General features: G+C 55.6%; 2 protein-coding genes across 5 annotated transcripts; one reads left to right on the top strand and one right to left on the bottom strand.

The window, feature by feature from the left end:
* Positions 1-269: 269 nt before the first annotated feature.
* Positions 270-13,716, top strand: Arhgap33 (Rho GTPase activating protein 33). Of its 3 annotated transcripts, none has more exons than XM_076931716.1 (22): positions 270-343; positions 1,088-1,170; positions 2,221-2,318; positions 2,402-2,486; positions 2,844-2,924; positions 3,031-3,168; positions 3,643-3,735; positions 4,650-4,772; positions 4,857-4,934; positions 5,019-5,085; positions 5,180-5,239; positions 5,330-5,482; positions 5,555-5,657; positions 7,129-7,273; positions 7,358-7,440; positions 7,523-7,630; positions 8,565-8,710; positions 9,349-9,502; positions 9,703-9,848; positions 9,933-10,007; positions 11,345-12,007; positions 12,105-13,716. In XM_076931716.1, the coding sequence occupies exons 2-22, from the start codon at positions 1,093-1,095 to the stop codon at positions 13,349-13,351; spliced, it is 3,924 nt and encodes a 1,307-aa protein (XP_076787831.1). In that variant the 5' UTR covers positions 270-343; positions 1,088-1,092; the 3' UTR covers positions 13,352-13,716. The 3 variants fall into 3 exon arrangements, with proteins under 3 accessions (XP_076787831.1, XP_034342297.1, XP_076787833.1); XM_034486406.2 differs by having other exon boundaries at positions 1,061-1,170; XM_076931718.1 differs by lacking the exon at positions 1,088-1,170 and having other exon boundaries at positions 276-343.
* A 35-nt stretch (positions 13,717-13,751) lies between these two features.
* LOC117719291 (inactive serine/threonine-protein kinase TEX14-like) lies at positions 13,752-22,804 on the bottom strand. Of its 2 annotated transcripts, none has more exons than XM_076931751.1 (16): positions 22,489-22,804; positions 20,216-20,404; positions 17,658-17,772; positions 17,230-17,395; positions 17,000-17,154; positions 16,857-16,917; positions 16,470-16,594; positions 16,281-16,373; positions 15,532-15,867; positions 15,298-15,455; positions 15,024-15,217; positions 14,867-14,939; positions 14,707-14,789; positions 14,470-14,619; positions 14,037-14,095; positions 13,752-13,946 (listed from the first exon to the last, which is right to left on the bottom strand). In XM_076931751.1, the coding sequence occupies exons 2-16, from the start codon at positions 20,346-20,348 to the stop codon at positions 13,850-13,852; spliced, it is 1,998 nt and encodes a 665-aa protein (XP_076787866.1). In that variant the 5' UTR covers positions 20,349-20,404; positions 22,489-22,804; the 3' UTR covers positions 13,752-13,849. The 2 variants fall into 2 exon arrangements, with proteins under 2 accessions (XP_076787866.1, XP_076787857.1); XM_076931742.1 differs by lacking the exon at positions 22,489-22,804 and adding an exon at positions 20,837-20,871.
* Between the last annotated feature and the right edge of the window lie 24 nt (positions 22,805-22,828).

Raw genomic sequence — 22,828 nt, 5'->3', positions numbered from 1 at the left:
GCTGTCAAACTTCGGGGGTGGGAATGGAGGGACAGGGTCAGGGAGGGGGGCGGGAGGTAGAGCAGCACTCAAAGCCAATAAGCAGCCGCCTTATGGGCGGGGCGTAACCCTCAGGCTAAAATTGGAGCCAATGAGAAGGGCCTCCGCGTGCCCGCTGGCCCGCCCCTCGTGGGGCGCGCGCCAGAGCCCCCCGACAGCCGTTAGGGGAGGAGCCTGCGGCCGCCCGCGCGCGCCTCACACCCTCCCCTTTGTGTCACCATGGCGGCGGCGGCGGCGGCGGCGAGGACTACGAACGAGGGCTCGAAAGCCGCCGGGGTCTGAGGAGGCTACCGCGACCATGGTGGTGAGGGGCCCTCGGGGCCATCAGTCTGTCTGTCCGCGTGCAGTCTGTCCGCGCGGCCCCGCCCTGCGCGCCCCGCCCCCGGCCCCGCCCGAACCCTCGGCCTGCGCGCCGCCCCTCACCCTTCCTCGCGGTCCCCTACGGTCTCCACCTCGGTGTGGTCCTGGGTCGCAGCCCGGGCCTCGACCCCGCCCCCTCAGCGCACATTTCCCCCTCCCCCTTCTGGGCCCTGAAAAGGGGGTGACAGTGGCGGAGGACCCGGACTTGAGGAAAGGGGGCTGGTTCAGGGAAGGACCCGTGCCCCATGAGGGCTTCCCCCTGCAGGCGTCTGCCGAAGCTCCCTGGAAACCAGCCCCCATCCCACCGCCCTGCTCAGCATCCTCATCCCCAGCACCCTCCGGACCACCACCACCTCCTGCTCCCAACATCCCTTTTCTCATTCCTGAGCCCCACCCCCATCTCACTCCATCCGCTGCCTGACCCTTTTCTTCTTCATTTTCACCCCACGCCACGCGCTCTCAATCCTCCCACCGACATCGATCTGAACCTTTATCGAAGTCTCTCCCGCCGCTTCCCGATCCTTACTCTACCCTCGAGGCCAACATCGCGCCTCCCGCCTCCGTTCCACTTGAGCCTTGAGGCTTCTCCATCTCCTTGTCTTCATCTCCCCTCCTCCATACTGCTCCCGCTCATTCATCCATTCATTCCCTCACTCCACAGACATTCACTGAGACCTCCTCTGTGCAGGCCCCATGCTCCAGGCACAGAAACAGTCAGATCCCATCCTGCCTTGGGGAACTTCATGGGCTGGCAGGGGACAGACTCTGAGGGTGAGACCCAGGGATGAACTCGGGGTTGCAGGGACACGGAGGAGGGAAAAGCCCAGTCTAGCAAATCCCTGAATCCCCATCTGGCAGCTGGTTATTTTATTCATCAGAGTTGCCTAGTCTGTGCTGTGCAACTGGATTGGCACTGCGTATCAGGGACCCAGAGAAGAATCTCACATACTGTACTAACTCTGTTGGGCATGCTGGGGGGCTCAGCCTGGGGCCCTGCTTCCAATGGGAGAGATGAGTTCCTTGCCAGAGGCATCTCACAGTGAGATGGATAAGTTCAGGTATAGTTGTGCAGTCTGGCATGAAGGAAGCCCAGGGGATGGAGACAAATGTCTGTAACAGCCTAGATGGACGGAGAGGGCTTTCCGGAGGAACACACATATGAGAAGTGAGCAGGAGAGAACCTAGTGTGCAAACCACATTCCAGTCTGAGGAATAGCCTTTGCAAAGACAGAGAAGGGAAACGAGCAGGTGGCACTTGTGTTCTGAAAAGTTGAGAGCTCTGAGAATCGGGGCGGCAGGAGAGAGACAGGACTGGAATGGCAAAGGGAACCCAGCTCAAGGAAGTTTGGCTCTCAGACCTGAGACTTGCAACCTCATCTAGAATTCCTGAGAGTCACGGAAGCAGGAAAACCAGTCACATTTGTACTTTGTGAAAAGCATCCTGCCAGGAGGGGAAAGATTGGGAACAGAAGACTGAGATGTGGACTGGGAAGGTCCAGACAGTGGCAAGTGACTGTACCCTTGCTGTACTGCTGCTACAGAAGGGTCTTAGACACGAACAGACAGCACTGGCATGCTCTCGCTCCTGTTGCCTGCTCACCCCTGGTCCCTGCACCTCCAGTCCTTCATCCCAGACCACACAGGAAGAAGTAGGCTGGTCGCCAGCCCAGCACTCACGTCCTGTTGACCTACCCTTTTACCCCATGCTGCAGGACAGTGTGTAGAGCCTCCAGGCTCAAGGCCCAAGCTTGCAGATAACAATGCCTCTGTTGTTCCTGCTCCCATCTCTGGGGGCCTCTGATTCTTCTCTCTGCTCTATAGGCCCGCAGCACTGACAGCCTGGATGGCCCAGGGGAGGGCTCAGTGCAGCCCGTACCCCCTACTGGGGGGCCGGGTACAAAGGGGAAGCCTGGGAAGAGGTGAGAGGATGCCAGAGGGTTTAGCCGAGGGAGGAGGGAAGCTCCAGGAGAGAGCCATGGATGATATTTTGCCTGTCTTCCAGGCTCTCCGCTCCTCGAGGCCCTTTCCCCCGGCTGGCTGACTGTGCCCATTTCCACTATGAGAATGTTGACTTTGGCCACATCCAGGTATGAGAACTTCTGCTCAGGAGGGGAGGTGAACTGTTAGCAGTCACTGTACCCCTGAAGCTCATCCCTGAGCCCTGGCCACCTGCATGCTTGAGCAGACACTTGCAGAAAGCAGAGGCTCCAGCTGACAGGGAGGGCATGGTCTCATTCATTTTTCTATTTATTCCTCCACACCAGTGTTCTGATAGGCTCTGCTCTGTGGTAGGACTCTGTACCCAGACAGTGACATCGCCACTCCCTGTCCTTGTGGAGGTCCAAGAGGGGAACGTGGATCTACCCCTAGATAGTGGCAGCCAAGAAAAGTTAGGTCTGGAACAAAACTAAAGCCCTCCCTTGGGTTTGTGCTTCCCTCTGCAGCTCCTGCTGTCTCCAGAGCGCGAAGGCCCCAGCCTCTCTGGAGAAAATGAGCTGGTCTTTGGGGTACAGGTGACCTGTCAGGTGAGTTTGCCCCTGCCTCTCATTTAGCCTGAAAGACTAGCTAGCCAGTGTAGTCCTCAGCTCTGTGTAATGCAGTCTGCACCCTCTGTCCTGCCTGCCCCAACAGGGCCGCTCTTGGCCAGTTCTTCGGAGCTATGACGATTTCCGGTCCCTGGATGCCCATCTCCACCGGTGCATATTTGACCGGAGATTTTCCTGCCTCCCAGAGCTCCCTCCACCTCCAGAGGGTGCCAGGGCTGCCCAGGTAACCTACCTGCCTCAGTCCTTTCCTGCGCAATCAAGGGTATCTCATCAGCCATGTCCACAGCCAGTAAGGCGAGGGGACTAGGTAATAAAGATCTCTTGAGTTGGCCATGCTGACGTGAACCTGTAATCTCAGCACTTGTAAGGCTGACATTGTATGATCTGAGTTCCAACCAATCAGAATGGAGAAACTTTAGAAATACATCAGGATGATGTTAGAGAACCCTTTGAGTTTGGGGATCATAGGAAGGTCCAAGGAGGTTCACAGGTCAGCACAGCCACATCTGCTTCACTCCAGAGCTCAGCTCAGCACGATGGAACATTTCAGAGCTTTGCAGCTGAGCCACGCCCAGGCATCTGGGCTGATTCAGCGTTGCTGAGAGATGAGCTTGCGGGTTGTGGGAGGGTATGGGGGCGGTGAGGGGGCTCTATCTTCATCAATTCACAGGAGCCTTCCTTGGCCATTTGCTCCCAGATGCTGGTACCACTGCTGCTGCAGTACCTGGAGACCCTGTCAGGACTGGTGGACAGTAACCTCAACTGTGGGCCTGTGCTCACTTGGATGGAGGTGGGCTTCATACGGGGAACCTGGAGCTAGGATCTATTGAGAGGTGTTTGAGGCACAAGAAGCAGCCTGGGAGTGTGTGGGCACAGGAAAGAAGGAAGCAGGGGAAGTGGGGAGGCACTGGTATTTTAGTGTCTATGTGGGTGCATGCCTGCAAGAGAAAGGTGCGTGTGTGTGGGGGGGGGGGTGGGGGGGGTGGGGGGGTATGCATGGGTATGTGTGGGTATGCATGTGTGCGTGCATGTGTGTGTGCGTGTGCATGTGCGTGCGTGCGTGTGTGTGTGTGTGTGTGTGTGTGTGTGTATGCATGGGTGTGCGTTTTGTGCGTGTGTGTGTGTGTGTGTGTGTATATATAGCTTGGTAGCTATAGAGCTTTAAAGGTATACCAGTTAGAAATGTGATGCTTGTAATTCACAGTACATCTGAATTACAGTGGCTTAAACTAAATGAATTTTGGATAAAATGTGTATGTCTGCTGTGAAGGATGAAAGTACAGATGTCTTTGGGGGTTTGGGGGACAAGAGAATCTTGGGACAAGTCAGGTGGGGAAGGACTGGTAACTTCTTTCCTCTTGCTGTTATTTTGTTGACTTTAAACTTTTGTATTTTATGTGTGTGAGTGTTTTGCCTGTGTGTCCGCCACATGCATGCCTGCAGAGGTGGGAGGAGAGCCCCGGACCCCCTGGAACTGTAGCTTCAAATTGTTGTGAGCCGCTATGTGGATGTTGGGAACTGAACTTGGGTCTTCTAGCAAGCACTCTTAACTACTGAGTCATCTCTCCAGCTTTGGACAGTAGCCCTGAGTGATAGATGCTCTTAGGGAGGGACAGGTGGTGGCCTCACTGGACATGGAGGAAACTGGTCTGATCTTACAAACCCCTTCTGATGTCTCCTTGCCACGTTTTACCTCCACCTCAGCTGGACAACCACGGCCGGCGCCTGCTCCTCAGTGAAGAAGCCTCCCTCAACATCCCTGCCGTGGCTGCTGCCCACGTGGTCAAGCGCTACACTGCCCAGGCGCCAGATGAGCTATCCTTTGAGGTGAGGTGAGGCAGGGATGGACTCTACCTGTGCTCCCCGCTTCTCCAGCCTCTTCTGAACCTCTCTCCTCCCACCCATTCCCAGGTGGGAGACATCGTCTCAGTGATCGACATGCCACCGACAGAGGATCGAAGTTGGTGGCGGGGCAAACGGGGCTTCCAGGTGAGCTGGGTCTGAGGTGGACATGTGCACGAGGGCTCTCTGCCCACTAGGGTGGCCCGGCTACTCACTTTGGTTTTTCTTCAGGTTGGTTTCTTCCCCAGTGAGTGTGTGGAACTCTTCACAGAGAGGCCAGGGCCTGGCCTAAAGGCAGGCAAGTACCATGGAGAGTGGGCAGTCTCCCCCCCCCCCCCCCCGACCCCCACCTCGGCCTACCACTTGTCCTTTCTACCATTGTCTACCCACAGATGCTGACAGTCCCCTGTGTGGCATCCCAGCTCCCCAGGGGATTTCTTCCCTGACCTCAGGTAATGGAAATAAGAGATCAGATCTCTGCCCCTGGCCCTAGCAAGCCAACAGAGCTCCCGACTCCGAACGGTCTGCCTTTGCCCCCACAGCTGTGCCCAGACCTCGTGGGAAGCTGGCAGGGCTGCTCCGCACCTTCATGCGCTCTCGGCCCTCTCGCCAGCGGCTGCGCCAACGGGGAATCCTGCGGCAGAGGGTATTTGGTTGTGATCTTGGAGAGCATCTCAGCAACTCAGGCCAAGATGGTGAGGCCTGGGATCTCTCGCCCATCCTGCCTCAGATGCAGCTCTGGCCCTGACCCTGCCCCTTTCTCCCAGTGCCCCAAGTGCTGCGCTGTTGCTCTGAGTTTATTGAGGCCCATGGTGTGGTGGATGGAATCTACCGGCTCTCAGGCGTGTCCTCCAACATCCAGAGGCTTCGGTGAGCACTGACAGCCGGCATTTACTAGCACCTTGTGTCCCAGCCCTATGCTACATGCAGGGTCACATTTGTTGGGAGCTAGGGAGGCACAATGCAATGGTGCTCTGAGGCTTCTTCCTTGAGTAGGTGACAGCCAGGCTAAGGCTGGAAGGCGAGAGTAGGAGTAGAATCCCCAGAGAGTCAGTTTGATAGACCCCACCACATGCCAGAACTACCTCTAGGACTGGGGACACCACAATGAATGACATACTGGATTGTAGGCCCTGAGAGACAGACAAGATGGCTAAAACTACCACAAGTAGAATGGAGAACAATAGATTTGCGCTAATAAGGATAGATATAAACTAAGAGAGAGCAAGGAATACATGCCATACTAGCAATCCTAGTACGTCGGACATCAGGGGTTCGAGGTCGTATTTGGCTACATAGGGAGTTCTAGGCCAGATTAAGCTATGGAAGAGACTTTCTCAAAAACCCAAAACAATCCTCCACCACCAAAAAAGAAAACTAGGATGGAGTATTTGAGATTTTTTGTTTGTTTTTTGTATGTGTAATATCCCTGCTGTCCTAGACTGGATTTGTAGACCAGGCTGGCCTCAAACTCACAGAGATCCACCTCCCTTGGCCTCCTGAGAGCTGGGATTTAAAGGCGTGTGCCACCACTGCCTAACTAAGAATTTATATTCTTGAGTAGTGAGAGAAGGAGCAGACCTCATGGGAAACAGTGAGAGAGCAGGGGCTATCCTATCGAAGGCATCCATGGTGGAGGTAGTTAACTATGCAAGGGGAACACGTGAGGCAGTCCTGAAACTCACCCAGGCAACCTGGGCTTCCTGCACGTCAGTGCTGGGGATGGCTATGTGCATGGTAAGCGAGCACTCCATTGCTGCCCCATGCCCCGAGCCCTTCCCTGGAGTTTCTGGGCAGGTGCTTTATCAGTGAGCCATGCCCCAGCCCCTGCACAGGGCCACTTCGATGTCTTAGGATTTGGACTTTATTTAAGGGAACCACCAGAAGGTTCTGAACCAAGGAAGCATAGAAGTGGGAAGGAACTGGGGGCAAGATCCCAACAGACTACAAGGCGGGAGCAGGAAAGTTGAGGGGACAGTGAGTTGAGTGGAATCGCGGAGGGAAAGCACCACAGATGCCCAACAGAGAGTCACTTCCCAGTGGCTGCTTAAAGCCAGAGAATGGCACAGCATGGGGCTATGGCAGGGCCATACTTAGACTCTGGAGTCACCTTGGGTAGCTACAGGCAGAGGCATCTTACATCTGAGCCTCAATACCCCTTCTCTAGGGGCTCCTTTGTCTTTGCCATGCAAGGTCATTGGAGATTCAATAATGTTCCCCTCTGGATCCCTGCACAGGGCCTAGGGAAGATTGTTGTATCCATCCGTGGGACTTGTGGGTACGGGTAGGGGACATGGCTTGATGAGGCAGATTAACTTCTCCTTGATGTGATGATTCTCAGGCATGAGTTTGACAGCGAGAGGATCCCTGAGCTGTCTGGCCCTGCCTTCCTACAAGATATCCACAGTGTGTCCTCCCTCTGCAAGCTCTACTTCCGGGAACTGCCTAACCCCTTGCTCACCTACCAGCTCTATGGGAAGTTCAGTGTGAGTAAGGGAACTGGCTAGGGCAGCGGGGACTGGGGGAAGCCGCATGTGGCCCAGCATCACCATGCCTGTCCATCATCTCAGGAGGCTATGTCAGTGCCTGGGGAGGAAGAACGCCTGGTGCGAGTACATGACGTCATCCAGCAGCTGCCTCCACCACACTACAGGTAAATGGGCAGGGTCAAGAAGGGCATCTCAGGATGCAGAGAACGGAAGTAAATAGTCATCTGCCACTGCTTCTGTCCCCAGGACCCTGGAGTACCTGCTGAGGCACCTGGCTCGCATGGCAAGACACAGTGCTAACACCAGCATGCATGCCCGCAACCTGGCCATTGTCTGGGCACCCAACCTGCTACGGTAAGCTTCCCTCCATGGGGTAGACTCCATTCAGAAAATAACATGAGTAAAGACCCAAGTGGGACCCATGTGAACATCCAGGGAGAATCAGAGCAGGCAGAGGAGCAGATTGCAAACCTGTAGCAGACAGGCCTGGTTGGTGATTGGAGGGAGGTCTGTTGGCTGTAATTGAGTGAATGAGCAAGGGTGGGGAGCAGAGACGATGTCATAGATAGATAGACCGACCAGATAGAAGTCAGCAAGGACCTCGCTGTGGGTTGAGGGAAAAGCAAGACCTCTAAGCTGGGAAGCCTCACTGCCTCAGGCCTGACAGGTTCTCTCAGGACAGACTATGACTTCCACGGGAGGAATGGAGACTTTCTGTAACGTAACAAAATACCAATGGTGGCTAGCTTACAAACTGGAAGGATTTGTTTAGAACACAGTCTCGGAGATTTTGGTCCACAGTTGACTGACTCCATTGCTTTGGGCTTGTGACAAGGTAGGGCTCTATGGTAGAATTAATGCATAGCTCATGGCCAAGACATGGGAAGGGCTAGGGGGAGCCAGGACCCCATAACTGTCTTTGGAGCATGCCTCCAGTGACATAAAGACTTTTCCCACCAGGTCCCACCTCCTCAATCTTCACCTTGGGGACCAAGTCTTTATTATGTGGGTGTTTAGGGGATCCTTTCCCAAACGCCACCAAGCAGCGTGGGGTCAGAAGCAGCAGTTGGGGGAGAGGGTGATGTTAGAATCTGGGTAGATTTTTGGAGGTTCGAGTGCACTTGGTGCTGCTGACAGATTGAATGTGGGTTTGAAGGAAAGACTGTTCAAGGACAGCGGGAGCCACTGGAACAGGACTGTTATCACTAGTGATCTTTTCCACTGGCACCCGATACTACTGCCTAGCAGGCTCGGAGTCCGTGCATGGCCTTCCTCTCCCCAACTCCAGGTCTATGGAGCTGGAGTCAGTGGGGCTGGGTGGGGCAGCTGCCTTCCGTGAGGTCCGTGTGCAGTCCGTGGTAGTAGAGTTCCTGCTCACCCACGTGGAGGTCCTGTTCAGCGATACCTTCACCTCTGCTGGCCTGGACCCTGCAGGTATGTCCATCCCATCCCCTGACGTCCTGGCTACTGCCCCTCAGTGTCAGGGCTGCAGTGGGAGGGTAGATGGGCTCCTGGCCCTATCCCTACTCCACTGACTAGACCTCCCCCGCAGCTCCTTGAGGACCCCACCCTGGCCCATCCCTCCCCGCGCCCCCCTCCTTCTCATTTCAGCTCCTACGCCCAGGATCCCCACTTCTTGGCCAGGACACCGTTCTTCCTTCACCCCTTATAGTTCCTGGGGGCGCGTGGGGCCTTGGGTCCACCTGGGAGGAGGCGGGAGGTCCCCAGACTTGACCCCACCCTGGCCCTGCCCAGACTCCCTGCCCTGCCCCGGACCCCAGCCCAGTCAGGATTCTGCTCGTCGGAGGGCCCTCTGGCCCGAGGTAACTGACCAGAGCCACTGCCCTTGCTGGCTGCTGGGAGCTGCCTTCTCATCAGCTCGTTCGCCTCACCCCTCTTCTTTACCTGCCTGCTGCCCCTCCCCCCTAATTCCCGCCTGATCTACACCGGCCCCCTGCCTTGCCAGCCCGGGTGGGCACGCTGCGGGCCGGGGCTTGGGCTGTGGCGCTTGGCTTTGCCTGTAGTCTCAAATGGCCCAAAGCTTACAGCTGTCCCCTTTTCGACCTCTCCAGGTCGCTGCCTCCTTCCCAGACCTAAGTCCCTTGCGGGGAGCAGTCCCTCCACGCGTCTGCTGACACTGGAAGAAGCCCAGGCACGAACTCAGGGCCGTCTTGGAACACCTACGGAGCCCACGACTCCTAAGACGCCAGCCTCACCAGTAGAACGGTATGCATGAGATGCTGGGGAGGGGAGGGGAGGGGAGGGGAGGGGAGGGGAGGGGAGGGGAGGGGAGGGGAGGGGAGGGGAGGGGAGGGGAGGGGAGGGGAGGGGAGGGGAGGGGAGGGGAGGGGAGGGGAGGGGAGGGGAGGATTAGCCTGGAGGCCCTGGTTCCTCAGACTGCCTACTCTCTCTCACCCAAACTCCAGAAGGAAAAGAGAGAGGGCGGAGAAACAAAGGAAGCCAGGGGGTAGCAGCTGGAAGACATTCTTTGCTCTGGGGCGGGGCCCCAGCATCCCCCGGAAGAAGCCGCTGCCTTGGCTGGGTGGCAGTCGAGCCCCACCACAGCCTTCAGGTCAGAGACTGAGGCCTAGGTGTGGGGTGGTAGGAGCAGCTTGGTGCTGGAGAGGCACGTGACTTCTCTTACCCATCTTTTCAGGCAGCAGACCTGACACTGTCACACTGAGATCTGCCAAAAGTGAGGAGTCTCTGTCATCCCAGGCCAGCGGGGCTGGTGAGCACAAAGTGAACCCCACATGGACCTAAGTTGAGCTAGGAGCTGAGGCCCTGGCTTCATCTTTAAATGTTGTACTTCAGACTGCTGGAGAGGGCCTTGGGTTTTTGTTGTGTGTTTTGGTTTTGTTATTACTTTGAGATTAGGTGTTGCGAGGTTGTTCTGCCTGGCCTGGAATTATAGCCCAGGCTGGAATTATAGCCCAGGCTGGCCCCACAACTTTGAGAACTGAGATGACATGTGTGAGTCACTAGGTCCAGCAAGGGCCTTAAACTTTTGTTTTTTTTCGGGACAAGGTTTCTCTGCGTAGCCCTGGCTGTCATGGAACTCCCTCTGTAGACCAGGCAGACTCAGAGATCTGCCTGCCCCTGCCTCCTGAGTGCTGGGATTAGAGGAATGTACCATCACCAGCCGGTGGTATTTAAACTTTTAGAACCAAGGCCTTAGGTGTAAACTAGATAAATTTTAGGTACACATTAGATATAAATTGCTGTTGAGAGTACACATGGTGTTCATTGGTTCATATAGGGCCTTTTGTTTAGTTATTCCTTTTTCAAAGATTTAAATATTACAACACCCCAAAACTTCCTGGATGCAATTAAAGGAGCCCCACTTGTTAGCTGAGAGTGTCTTTCCCTCCCCGCTGCTGCCCCTGACCAGAGTCATCCTCTTGCCAGCCGCCACCCCTCACTTGGGAGGCTCTCTCACGCACAGGTGTATATGTGAGAGCCCTGCTGCCCAGTCCCAGTTACTTTGGAGCGTCGATGGGCAACATGGGAAGTGGAGGCCTCCTGCATGTGCAGCTGGATTTTCAGTCAGCACCCAGCCGGAGGACCTTCTGCACTGGCCAGTGCAGCTTCCTTCCTCCCGCTGTTCTCTCTCTCTCTCTCTCTCTCTCTCTCTCTCTCTCTCTCTCTCTCTCTCGTGTGTGTGTGTGTGTGTGTGTGTGTGTGTGTGTGTGTGTGTGCGTGCGTGCGCGCGCACGCCCAAGAGTGAAACTGTTCTGTAGGGTCAGTACGTAGCTTGACAGGATCAGAACAGCCAGTGGTTTTCCAATGGGAGCGAACTGTCTAGACACTGTGCACAGCACATGATGTGCTGCTGCTCTCATACTTGACGGGTTATGCAAGGATGCAGACCCTGACCCCATCCTTGCTCTGGGTCTGGACCAGTCCATAATCTTGCCCTAGCCCCTACTGTCTGCAGTGCTCTTTCTGAGTGAGCTGGGCATCCTCCCGGGAGCTCCTGCTTTCTTTTACATTGTTTCTGCCAAGTTGCATCCGCTGAAGTCTGGGTCTGTAAGGTTCTGATCTCTGACTGTGACTCTCTCCCAACAGGCCTCCAGAGGCTGCACCGGCTGCGACGACCCCACTCCAGCAGCGATGCTTTTCCCGTGGGCCCAGCACCTGCTGGCTCTTGCGAGAGCTTGTCCTCTTCCTCCTCCTCCTCCTCTTCTTCCTCTTCCTCTTCCTCCTCAGAGTCTTCAGCAGCCGGCCTGGGGCCCCTCTCTGGCTCCCCCTCACACCGCACCTCAGCCTGGCTAGATGATGGTGACGAACTGGATTTCAGTCCACCCCGCTGTCTGGAAGGACTTCGGGGACTTGACTTTGATCCCCTTACCTTCCGCTGCAGCAGCCCCACCCCAGGGGACCCTGCACCTCCTGCTAGCCCAGCACCTCCAGCCTCAGCCTCTGCCTTCCCACCTCGGGCAATGCCACAGGCCCTGTCACCCCATGGACCCACCAAGCCTGCTTCACCCACCGCCCTGGACATCTCAGAGCCCTTGGCTGTATCAGTACCACCTGCTGTCCTGGAACTGCTGGGGGCTGGGGGAACCCCTGCCTCCACCACCCCAACACCGGCTCTGAGCCCTAACCCGGGACTGCGCCCCCATCTCATTCCCCTGCTGCTGCGTGGAGCTGAGGCCCAGCTAAGTGACACCTGCCAGCAGGAGATCAGCAGCAAGCTAGCACCAAGCCGGGGAGCTCCAGGCCAGGACAGTGAGTCTTGTTCAGTAGACCCCACTCACAGTAGACCCAGTTCCTAAGCTGTCCCAGGACCCAGCTGACTCCCTTCCCATCTCTTTCTGTATTGTAGGTCCAGGCGGCATGGAGTCGCCATTATTGCCCCCACCCTTGTCTCTGCTGCGCCCTGGTGGGGCTCCGCCCCCACCCCCCAAGAACCCAGCACGACTCATGGCCCTGGCCTTGGCTGAGCAGGCTCAGCAGGTGGCAGAACAACAGAGCCAACAAGAGCAGGGGGGGACCCCACCTGCTCCCCACTCCCCCTTCAGACGCTCACTGTCCCTAGAGGTGGGTGGGGAGCCTGTGGGAACTTCGGGGAGTGGGCTACACCCTTCCTCCTTAGCCCACCCAGGTGCCTGGGCTCCAGGTCCCCCATCTTACCTCCCAAGGCAACAGAGTGATGGGAGCCTGGTGAGAAGCCAGCGACCCTTGGGGACCTCAAGGAGAGGTCCCAGAGGGCCTTCCCAGGTCACTGCCCATCTCAGGGCAGGTGGGGCTCACAGGGAGGCTCCAGAGATGGCAGCCCAGTCACCATGTTCTGTCCCCTCACAGGGTTCTAACCCCAGCTTCTTTTCAACCCCTCGAGAGTGTCTGCCACCTTTCCTTGGCGTCCCCAAACAAGGCTTGTACTCTCTGGGTCCCCCATCCTTCCCACCTAGCTCTCCAGCCCCAGTCTGGAGGAACTCTCTGGGCGCCCCCTCAGCACTGGACAGGGGAGAAAATCTGTATTATGAAATTGGGGTAGGGGAGGGGACCTCCTACTCAGGCCCCAGCAGGTCCTGGAGTCCGTTCCGCTCCATGCCTCCCGACAGGCTCAATGCCTCATATGGAATGCTTGGCCAGTCACCACCGCTCCACAGGTCCCCTGACTTCCTGCTCAGCTACCCCCCGCCCCCCTCCTGCTTTCCCCCTGACCACCTTACCCAGCACCTTGCTGGGCGCCCTACCCGGCCTGAGCCCCTCTATGTCAACCTAGCCCTAGGGCCCAGGGGACCTTCACCTGCCTCTTCTTCCTCCTCCTCTCCTCCTGCCCACCCCCGAAGCCGGTCAGATCCTGGGCCCCCTGTTCCCCGCCTCCCTCAGAAACAGCGGGCTCCTTGGGGTCCCCGTACCCCCCATCGGGTACCTGGACCTTGGGGCTCCCCTGAACCTTTCCTGCTTTATAGGGCAGCTCCACCATCCTATGGAAGGGGAGGGGAGGTCCGAGGATCCTTGTACAGAAATGGAGGACACAGAGGGGAGGGGGCTGGTCCCCCTCCTCCTTACCCCACACCCAGCTGGTCCTTACATTCGGAAGGACAGACCAGAAGTTACTGCTGAGATAGGACCAGGAAAGGACCCTCCTGCATTGGATCTTGGCCCAAGTCAATTCCTTGTTTTATATTTTCTTGAGCTCACCACCCTACCCCAGGTTTCTAACTTTGTAACTTGCTCTGATGTGGGTCCCTAACCCCCCAAATCATTGTGTCCCTCTCATGGGTTGCAGGATATGACCATCCCCCACCTCCCTCCTGGGGCCTTTGCACAATTGGGGGGGGGCAAGGTCGGCACCCTGTCGTCCTCCTTCCTCCAGGAGCCTCCAGGCTGTACATGGGGTGGGGAGACAGTTCTTGTCCACTTCTTCCCATGAACCCCACCCACTAAACCACCTGATGACATTAATGAATAAAAATGGCAGAAATTTGGTTGCTGGAGCCAGTAAATGATGGAGACAACTGGGGGCTTTCCTATGTTCTTTGTATGAGGCAAACAATGAGGTTTGGGGTCAGTCTTGGGAGGGCGCCCAGGGTAGTGTCTGCAGGGAGACCTGGGGCCACCCTAGGAGTCTGGGCTAAGAGCAGGACTCAGCCTGGGCCTGGCTTCCAGGGGACACGTAATCTGCAGCTCCGCCATGATCTCCTCCAGCAGATCCATCCTGGGCAGCAGGAGGGCAGAGACAAACCTGGGCTCAGTTCAGGGTTGAGGGAGGGACCCGGGCTGCCCACCACAGTCTGTGTTATCTCACTCCTGTAGGCTGGAGAAGAGACTGCCTTCTGTCAGCTCACGGTCCTCAAGATCAGGTTTCTGCAAGAGGAAAGGTTGGCGCTGCCAGCAGCTGCCCTGGAGATTCAGAGCCTGGGTCTTTTGGGTGCTTTACTTATGGCCTTCCCTGGCAGCAGCTCTCTGGGCAGTGAAGCCTCTTTGTTGGTCAGCATGCAGGGGTGGACTCTCAGGGCTCGGGTCCAGAATAGTAGCCCCATGTGTGTCACAGCTGCCCCTGCAGACCTTAGATTCTGACAGAACTTCCTCCCCAGCTGGGAGGCTGGCTCCAGAAGGCTGTGTGCAGGGCAGGCCCTTGGGGGGGGGGGACCAGGGAACTACAGGTCAGAGTGGAGGGAGCTGGGAGACTTCTGGAGGTAGGGGTTGCCGGTTTAGCGTGGGGTAGGGGGTATCCGTACTATTGAGATGGGCTCCGTGCAACAGTGTGGGCTGGGGCAGGGACTGGGGCTGGGACTGAGGCTACTGCCTAGAGTCAAGCTACTGCCAGAGTCCCAGGCTGCATTCTGCTGGTCTCTACTGTGACCTGTGATCTCAGGAGTCTCCAGAGCCTGCAGAAAACAATGCCGAGGAACAGGCATGGTTGTCTGGATCTCCACACCTCCCTCAGTTCTCTAGACTATTTCCCTGCTTCCTACCTGAGAAGGGTCTGGGAAAGGGAACACAATCTTGGATCTGGCCTTGGCCCTGGCTCTGGGAGCTCCTTCACAGTACAGATGCTCTGGGGATACAGACCAGACGGTTGGAATCTGATGCACACTGCCACAGTCCCCCATCACAGTACCCTTGCTCTCTGACCTGGCAGGGAACCTAGGGTTACAGGAGACAGTGTTGTCCACTCTAGTGGGGAGCTGACCTTGGCTGCTGGGTCCTGTGGAAAGGAGATGAGATGTAGTTATATGGGCCTTGCCTGGAGTTCCGTAGATACCCAGGCCACACTCTGACCTTCCTGTACCTTGGCCACAGCCTTTCGCAGCAGGTACCGAGTGCTCTGCAGGCTGCCCCAGCGGTCAGCAGGCTCTAGACCCAGTCCAGCTTGAACCAAGGCCTGGTAGGGGGCTGGCAGCAAGGGGTCCAGGCCCGGACTCTGACCTGCCTCCAGTTTAGCCTTCACCTCAGGCCCCTCTCCTCCAGCCCAGGGCAACTCTCCTGTGGAGAGGTACTATGAGGAGACCCACACTAGTGGGATGGTTCTGGGGATGGGTGTAAGTGAAGAATGGGTCACTGACCAGTGAAGACCTCCTGGGCCAGGATGCAGAAGCTGTAGAGGTCTGAGGTAGTGGCTGGCATGTCACCACGGATCAGCTCAAGTGGTAGCCATGGGTATAGTTCAGGGGGTGGGGGCAGCCCTGGATTTGGGTCTCTCTGGGGGCAGTCTTGTTGCAGCCTGGGGAGGCCAAAAGGTCTATTGAGCTACTGGATGCTGGGGGGGACACAGGGCAGACATGGGGGCAGGCTCTCACCTGGGCTGCAGCCTGGGCTGGTGCAGTGGACACCCGTGTTCTAGGTGGCTCACCTTAGCCAGGCCTGGCCTCACTAGCTGCACAGCATGGGAAGTCAGGCCACCATGGGCCCAGCAGCGGGACTGCAGGAACAACAGGGCCTCCAACACCTGTAGCAGCAGAGGGCCAGGCAGCAGGCCTGGCAGGGCTGGGGGACCTTCCTCATCTGCTCTTGAAGAGTGTAACAGGAAGTAAAGGGAGCCCAGCCACACCGGCTCGAAGAGCAGACTCAATCTGGACAGGTCATCTGAGGGGCTCAGAGCCATCAGCAACAGCAGGCCGGGGTGGTGCAGGACGCTGGGAGGGAACAGAGCAGGCCCTTCACAAACTGCCCCAACCTGCACAGGGTGAAGGCTGAGTCAGGCCACAGAACATCTATCAAGGGCCAGGGGAAGACTGTCCTACCAGCCACCATACAGGGAACACTGAGATGCCCATCAACAGCCTAGCAGTGGCAGAGCCAGCCCCCACCCATAACAGCCTAAGGCCTCTCCCACCCCTTCCTCCTCTCTAGGGCTTACAAGACATCCCACACAGATCTGGGTACTACTCTATGGGGGGAGGCGCAGTACAGTAGTATTGGGTGGGTCACTACAGCTGGAGGGCACTGTGCTGGATATTAGCACAGAGCTGAAGTCTAACTACAGCCGTGGCTACATCCCCCCTTGGTTATGGGCTGCTGGAGTCGGAGGTCAGCTGGGACCGGTAACCTGCAGTGCTGAAGGTCAGCCAGTAGCACATCAGGGCTGGATTCAGGGCTCTTCAGCTGCCGTACAGTAACCGGGTGGCCCTTCCACAGGAGGCTGGAGAATGGGCAGCAGGTGAGTGCCGTGGGTAGGATTTCCTTGTGAGGGAAGCAGGAGGCAGGGGCTCTCTGAGGGCATGAAGGAAGCTCTCACTTGGCCATGACGGTATGAGAACTGCTGTCATAGGTGCGGTCAGCCTCACCCTGGGTTGGTACCAGCTCCTTGGGGTCTACTACTGGGATGCCCATTATCAGTGCTGGTGGCTGCAGGCTGTTCAGCTGAGGGAAGAGAGCAGGGTTTTGAGCACCAAGAGGATGCTGGGATAGTTACTGCTCTCTCTCTCTCGCTCTCTCTCTCTCTCTTTTTTTTTTTCCGAGACAGGGTTTCTCTGTGTAGTCCTGGCTGTCCTGGAACTCACTTTGTAGACCAGGCTGGCCTCGAACTCAGAAATCCGCCTGCCTCTGCCTCCCAAGTGCTGGGATTAAAGTCGTGTGCCACCACCGCCCGGCGGTTACTGCTCTCTCATCCACTCCCTCTTACCTGGCCGAATCCCAACGCTGGGGTTTTGGGGGATCTCCTGATCTGCCCTTGCCTCAGTGCCCTAGAATAAAGGATGGGTTGAGGGTTAAGTATGAGGTCACCGGGTATGCTGGCCCTGGAGGGTCAAGGGCATGGACTGTTACCTGTCTGCCTGGACCAGCCTTAGTGAGGGCTGGGAGCCACACAGGCTGTGTCCAGTGCTAGCTTGCAACTGACTCAGGGACACACTGGGTGCCAACTCCCCACTCTGCACCAGTGCTGACATGTGGGTCCGGCACCATTGCAACAGCTCCAGGACCTAGGTGTGTGGCACAGGGTCAGCCTGGGAGCAATACTGGCAGGATGCCTCCACTCTGCTCTGGACGCTACTCACCTCCCAGCTCTGCTTGGCATCACCCTGCTCAGCCCAGTCTCGTGGTGTGCGACCCTGCTGGTCACGCAGACGCAGGTCACCTCCTGCCTGCAGCAGGTGCCACAACACCAAGCCTCGGCCCGAGGAGGCACCTGCATGCATGGGTGTGCTGCCATCGAGGCAGCGGCTAGGATAGAACCGGAGGCAAGGGTGGGATGGATGAAAAGGGGGGCGGGGAGCTGGATGGGGGCTGAGTGGATGGGAGGAGTCAGGTGGGTGGGTCACAGGAGAGCTCAAGGGATGAGCGGACCTTTGTAAGTTCTGGGAGGCACCAGAGTCACAGTCAGTAGTGAGTGAGAAGAGGGTAACTGAGGACCAGGAGGGCACTAAGGGGATAGAAGGGGATTTGTGCCCTGGGAGTGTTGGGGTGCAAAGACCTGTTCACTCACTGGTTGGGGTTGGCGCCAAAGGCTAATAGGAGGCGCACAGCGGAAGTGTGGCCCAAGAGCGCGGACAGGAAGAGCGCTGTCTGTCCAGCAGAGTTCTCACCGTCTACCTGGACCACTGAGGGACAGAAAGCTTAAGACTTTGCTCGATCCAGACTCCTAGAAGTCTTTCCAGCCACCAGGCAACATGCATCTCACGAACTCTGGGCTAGCCTGGAACTCAATATGTACCCCAACACACATCTCACGTACTCCCGGCTAGCCTGGGACTCAGTATGTACCCAAGGATGACCATGGACTTCTGCTTTTCCTGTCTCTCAGTGCTGGGATTTAGAGGTGTGTGCCACCATGACTGGTTTACAGGGTGCTGAGGATCCAACCCAGGACACTGAGTACTGTAAACAGGCACTCTATGACATCCTCAGGCCTTAGGCAAACACTGGTCTATTCCAGCCTCCGCTGTCTTTGGCTTGGTGCCTGCTCTGCCCCTTTCTTCATCCATTCCAACTTCACCCCTGGTTCTGTCCTAGCCATGATCTCAAAGGTAGTACACCTATGCCTTGACTTCAGGCTCCACTTCTGTGTCCTGGAACTAGCACCTCAACACAGTACACTAGAAGCTCCAAAGAGCTGGAACAAGGGGAGACGCCTGTCTGCCATGAAAATAGTTATCCTCCCCAGGCCAGAGGTGTCAATATCAGGGGCCAAAGGTGGGCCTTCTGGAACCTCTGAACAGAGTAATCTTGGCCTCTTACGTATGCAGAGCCCCCTACCATCTTCTGCAGTGACAACTGGTTTTCCACTCTCAACCTGTGCCCCAAAGGCATCTTTCTAAAACACAAACCATTGCCAGGACTAGATCATCCCAAACAAGTTGTTCCAACATGAAAATAGACTAAGAGGGTAAGGCTTGTTTTATGAGGCCAGCCTGGACGTCAGTTTCCAGAACCAGAAAGTGAAACTATACATGAATTCCATTTATGAACACACAGGTGCACGACTCAACCTAAGAAAACCTATCAATGTAATAAACTTTCATGGATTAAAGGGCAAAATTAGTGTGTCCTAGACAGCTCAGTGGTAGAGCCCCTGCCTAGAATCCTCCAGTGAGGGCTGGGGGTGTGGCTCAGTGGTAGAGCCTCTGCCTAGAATCCCTCAGTGAGGGGCTGGGGGCGTGGCTCAGTGGTAGAGCCCCTGCCTAGAATCCCCCAGTGAGGGGCTGGGGGTGTGGCTCAGTGGTAGAGCCCCTGCCTAGAATCCCCCAGTGAGGGGCTGGGGGTGTGGCTCAGTGGTAGAGCCCCTGTCTAGGATCCCCAGTGAGGGGCTGAGGGCATGACTCCGTGGCAGAGTGCTTTCCTGGCATGAATAAGAAACTGGGTTCTATCCCTAGCACCAGTGGGAAGAAAAAAAATAACATTTTCGCTTTGTAGATATAGAAAAAGAGAAGTCGATGAAATGTAATACCTGTGTATAGTTAGGGAGAAAACACTCAGAAACCTTAGATGGGAATTGCTAGTTATGATTACATTTATAAACTCCAACAGCAAGCATGATTCTCAGCACAAAAACAGATTTAATTCTTTGTTCATTCATTTGTTTGTTTTCAAGACAAGGCTTCTATGTAATCCTGGCTATCCTGGAACCCACTCTTAGACCAGGCTGGCCTTGAACTCACAGAGATTGGCCTGCCTTTGCCTCCCAAGTGCTGGGATTAAAGGCATGAGCCACTACCACCCAAGAGACTTAATTCTTTATAAAAAACAAAGTGTGTCAAATGACAAGAGTGGTTTTGGAGTTTAGTCTAATACTTTAAGGAAAAAAATACTTTTTTTTTTTTTGAGACAGGCTCTCATTAGCACATGCTATTTCATTAGCACAGGCTATTTCATTAGCACAGGCTTCTCCCACACTCTTTTTCCTCCAGCTGCAGCTTCCTGAGTAATAGAATGGCGTATGCACCATGTTTTCTCCCTCTTCAAGTAGCAAAAATATTAAAACCCAGCAAACAATCACAGCTTCTAAGCAAGTTCCGACAGTGGCTAGATACACACACAACTTACAGAAACCAGCTAAACTTGTGAAACTGTTGAATGCTCGTCTCAATTTCCCATGTCTGGTACCAAGTGGTTTCCCATCACAACACACAACAAAATCCAACAGCACTCCCTCATCTTCTCGGGCTCTTTATTGTCTGGATCCAGTTCCTCTTCAGCCTCCTCTCTCTCTCTGCATCTGGCTAGTCACACACATGTCCAGTTTGCTTGGACTTTTGGGCCTTGGCCCAGGCCATCCCAGCTTCCAACAGTCCCTTCTCCCAGCTTTCTGCAGAGTGGCGTACACTGTGAGACTCTCCTTACCACATCCAGCACAAACCCTCCCCACCAACTACATTTTGATGCCAACGATCCAGAGGCCAGTTTCACCCTGATATCCCATCTCTGACTATAGATCTTGGCAAGCAACAACATAGGATCCTAGCACCCAGTTCTGAGCTGGCTCAATTGAAGTTGCTCTTCCACGGTTGGTTCTTTCCCCACACCATACTAGCAGTGGAACCTCACCTCTACGCAGAAGCCTGGCCAGGCCCCAACATGGGCCTCCTGCCATAGCTAGGCGATGCAGACGCCCCACCTGGGCATCTGGATCCCTCACAGAGCCCAGCTCTACCCGGAAGCGGGAGGCCTGTGAATGCATCTGCAGCGCTCGCGCTCGCGTATAGCCTCAGTTAGCTCCTGGGATGGGGTCCACTCCTGAGGGGAGAGTGGAGGTAAGGACAATAGGGCTAGCTGAGGAGCACTCTAGTTGAGGACGGATTTGGGAGGTTTATGATGGGAAAGGAGATGTCTGGTAGGCCCGGCCAGGGAGCTGCACACCAGGAGACCAAGTGGGAGGTTTAAGGCAGGGGCGGGCATTTCAAGCGAAACTCAAAGGCTTCGGGCAGAATCTGAGCCTGGGTAAGGCTCTGAAGTATCAGGGGCTCGGAGGCTCGGAAAGGTGCTGGTGGGGTCTGGGGATATCTTAGGTTTCCAGAACAGACTTGGAATCTGAGTGAAAGAGGAGGGGGCTAAGGCTGGAGGTGGAGTATGGAGATGAGGTGGGTGTGGTCCTGAAAGAGCTGAGGGTCCTGAAAGCTCCAAATAGTTCTGGGCCTGGACCCTTGGCCCAGATGGCTGGGTACCTACCGTTGGGCGCTATTGTGACTGTCACGGTCTGCGCTGGAATTCTAGGTGCAGCTATGCCTGTGGCTTCCTGCTACCTCGCACTTGCGCAGTAGCCTACCCCAAGAAGCAGCCCCCGTCCCCGCCCCCCCCCCCCCCCCCCCCCCCCCCCCCCCCCCCCCGTCATCTTGTTGTAAAGGGATAGAGATGTTGGCCCAGGAGGTTTCAGTTGACCCTCCTTCCTCCTTGGTGCTCCAGGACTTCAGGCAGCCAGAGTCGCTTAGTTTTTATTATTTATATTAATTATGAATATGAATATTTTGCCTGTATGTATGTAAAGTGCAGTACACGGGCTCCTAGTACCCACGATAGTCAAGAGTGGAACTGGAGTTAAAGGGGCGTGTGAACTACCATGTGGGTACTAGGAATCAAGACCCTGCGGGTGGGAGGAGGGCAGCCCGTGCTCCTTACCGTTCAGCCATCTCTCCCAACTCCCAGCTACACCACCCTGGACACTCTTAACCTCGGTTCCGTATTCCTGACTATCTTCCCATGTTCACCCAGGCTCTTCCCTGAGCCCCATACCCGCGGGCCCTTCAGGATGCCTCCCTTTAGACATCACCTGGACTGTCAAGGGTGCCTCCATTCAGATTTAGATGGCTGCTTCACCCTGTTAGGATGTGCACCAGGGAGTTTTGCCTAACTTGTTCATAGCGGGCAGCTGTTTGAAAGGCACTGCTGGTATCGGTGCCTTTCTTTGGCCTACCCTCCACACGGTAGAGGAACCTGTTACCATGTTCCCTCTGCCTGTAACTCCCATGATTGCCTCTGGAGCACAGAGCAAATCCTCAGGCTGCACCACAGGCTCTGTACTCCCCTTAGCTCCTCACTCCTTAATCGGAACCATTTCTCTGTGGGATTTTCTTTATGTTGTTTGGTGGTTGTTGTTTTTCAATTTATTTAATGTATGAGTTCTCTGCTGCATATACATCTGTGGGCACAAGAGGTCATCAGATCCCATTACAGATGGTTGTGAGCCACCATGTGGTTGCTGGGAATTGAACTCGGGACCTCTGGAAGAGCAGTCAGTGCTCTTAACCTCTAAGCCATCCCTCCAGCCCCTGGTTTGGTTTTTTTTGAGATAGGTTTTCTCTGTGTAGCCCTGGCTGTCCTGGAACTTGCCCTGTAAACCAGGCTGGCCTCAAACTCAGAGATCTGCTTGCTTTTCCATCCCAAGTGCTGCGATTAAAGGAGTGCACCACCACCATGGAGCCCCTTTCCATCTTTGTAACTTTTATTATTATTTGTGGTGCTGGAGAGAGATTTTTTGTGCATGTAAAAGCACATACTTGACTATTGAGCCATGCATCAGTTTCTCACTGGATGGTTCTATGATCTATGTCCTCAGCTCTTGGGTGTTATTGTTGTGTTTTGTTGTTGTTGCTTGAGATGGAGTCTCACTATATAGTCCAGGCTAGCCTAGAACCTGTAATACTCTTGCCTGTGCTTCCAAGTGCCACATCTGTTGGAGACAGCATCTCTCACTGGGACCTGTTGGCTCACCAGTTGGGCAAGACTGGCTGGCCTGTATCTGTGTCTCAGCCTGTACCCCCATGCTTGGAGTTTTATGTGAGTGCTGGAGATTAACCTCAGGTCCTTGTGTTTGTGCACCATACCTTTGACTGACAGAAACATCTGCTCAGCTTGCTCATCGGTGCTTATTAACTGAAGGAATGGTCCACCCGTCCTGAGCAGCCATTTGTCTGAGGTCATCAGTGTCTGGTGTTGTTTAAGCAAATCCTCTGAGATGGAAAGAATTCTTGACTAGATCCCTGACTGAGTTCATTGAAGGATTAATGACCTCAAGTCATTACTACCCTGGGCTCTCTCTCTCCTTCTCCCTGTCCTCCTTCCTCCTCCCCCTCCCCCTCCTCCTCTTCCTTCTTCTCACTATGTAGCCCAGGTTGGAACTCATGACTCTTCTTCTCCAGCCTCCCAAGGGCCGGGATGACAGGA

This window comes from Arvicanthis niloticus, chromosome 1 (genome assembly GCF_011762505.2).
Source record: "Arvicanthis niloticus isolate mArvNil1 chromosome 1, mArvNil1.pat.X, whole genome shotgun sequence".
NCBI lineage: Eukaryota > Metazoa > Chordata > Mammalia > Rodentia > Muridae > Arvicanthis > Arvicanthis niloticus.
The sequence above is the reverse complement of the archived record's forward strand: the minus strand, read 5'-3'. Positions and strand labels throughout refer to the sequence as shown.

Coding starts and splice junctions, on each gene's coding strand:
- LOC117719291 (XM_076931751.1), bottom strand. CDS start 20,348: ATGCATTCACAGGCCTCCCGCTTCCGGGTAGAGCTGGGCTCTGTGAGG. Junction 17,396..17,657: donor TTTGGCGCCAACCCCAACCA/GTGAGTGAACAG, acceptor GTTCTATCCTAG/CCGCTGCCTCGATGGCAGCA. Junction 16,918..16,999: donor AGGCTGGTCCAGGCAGACAG/GTAACAGTCCAT, acceptor CCTTTATTCTAG/GGCACTGAGGCAAGGGCAGA.
- Arhgap33 (XM_076931716.1), top strand. CDS start 1,093: ATGCTCCAGGCACAGAAACAGTCAGATCCCATCCTGCCTTGGGGAACT. Junction 2,487..2,843: donor TTGACTTTGGCCACATCCAG/GTATGAGAACTT, acceptor TTCCCTCTGCAG/CTCCTGCTGTCTCCAGAGCG. Junction 7,441..7,522: donor CTGCCTCCACCACACTACAG/GTAAATGGGCAG, acceptor TTCTGTCCCCAG/GACCCTGGAGTACCTGCTGA.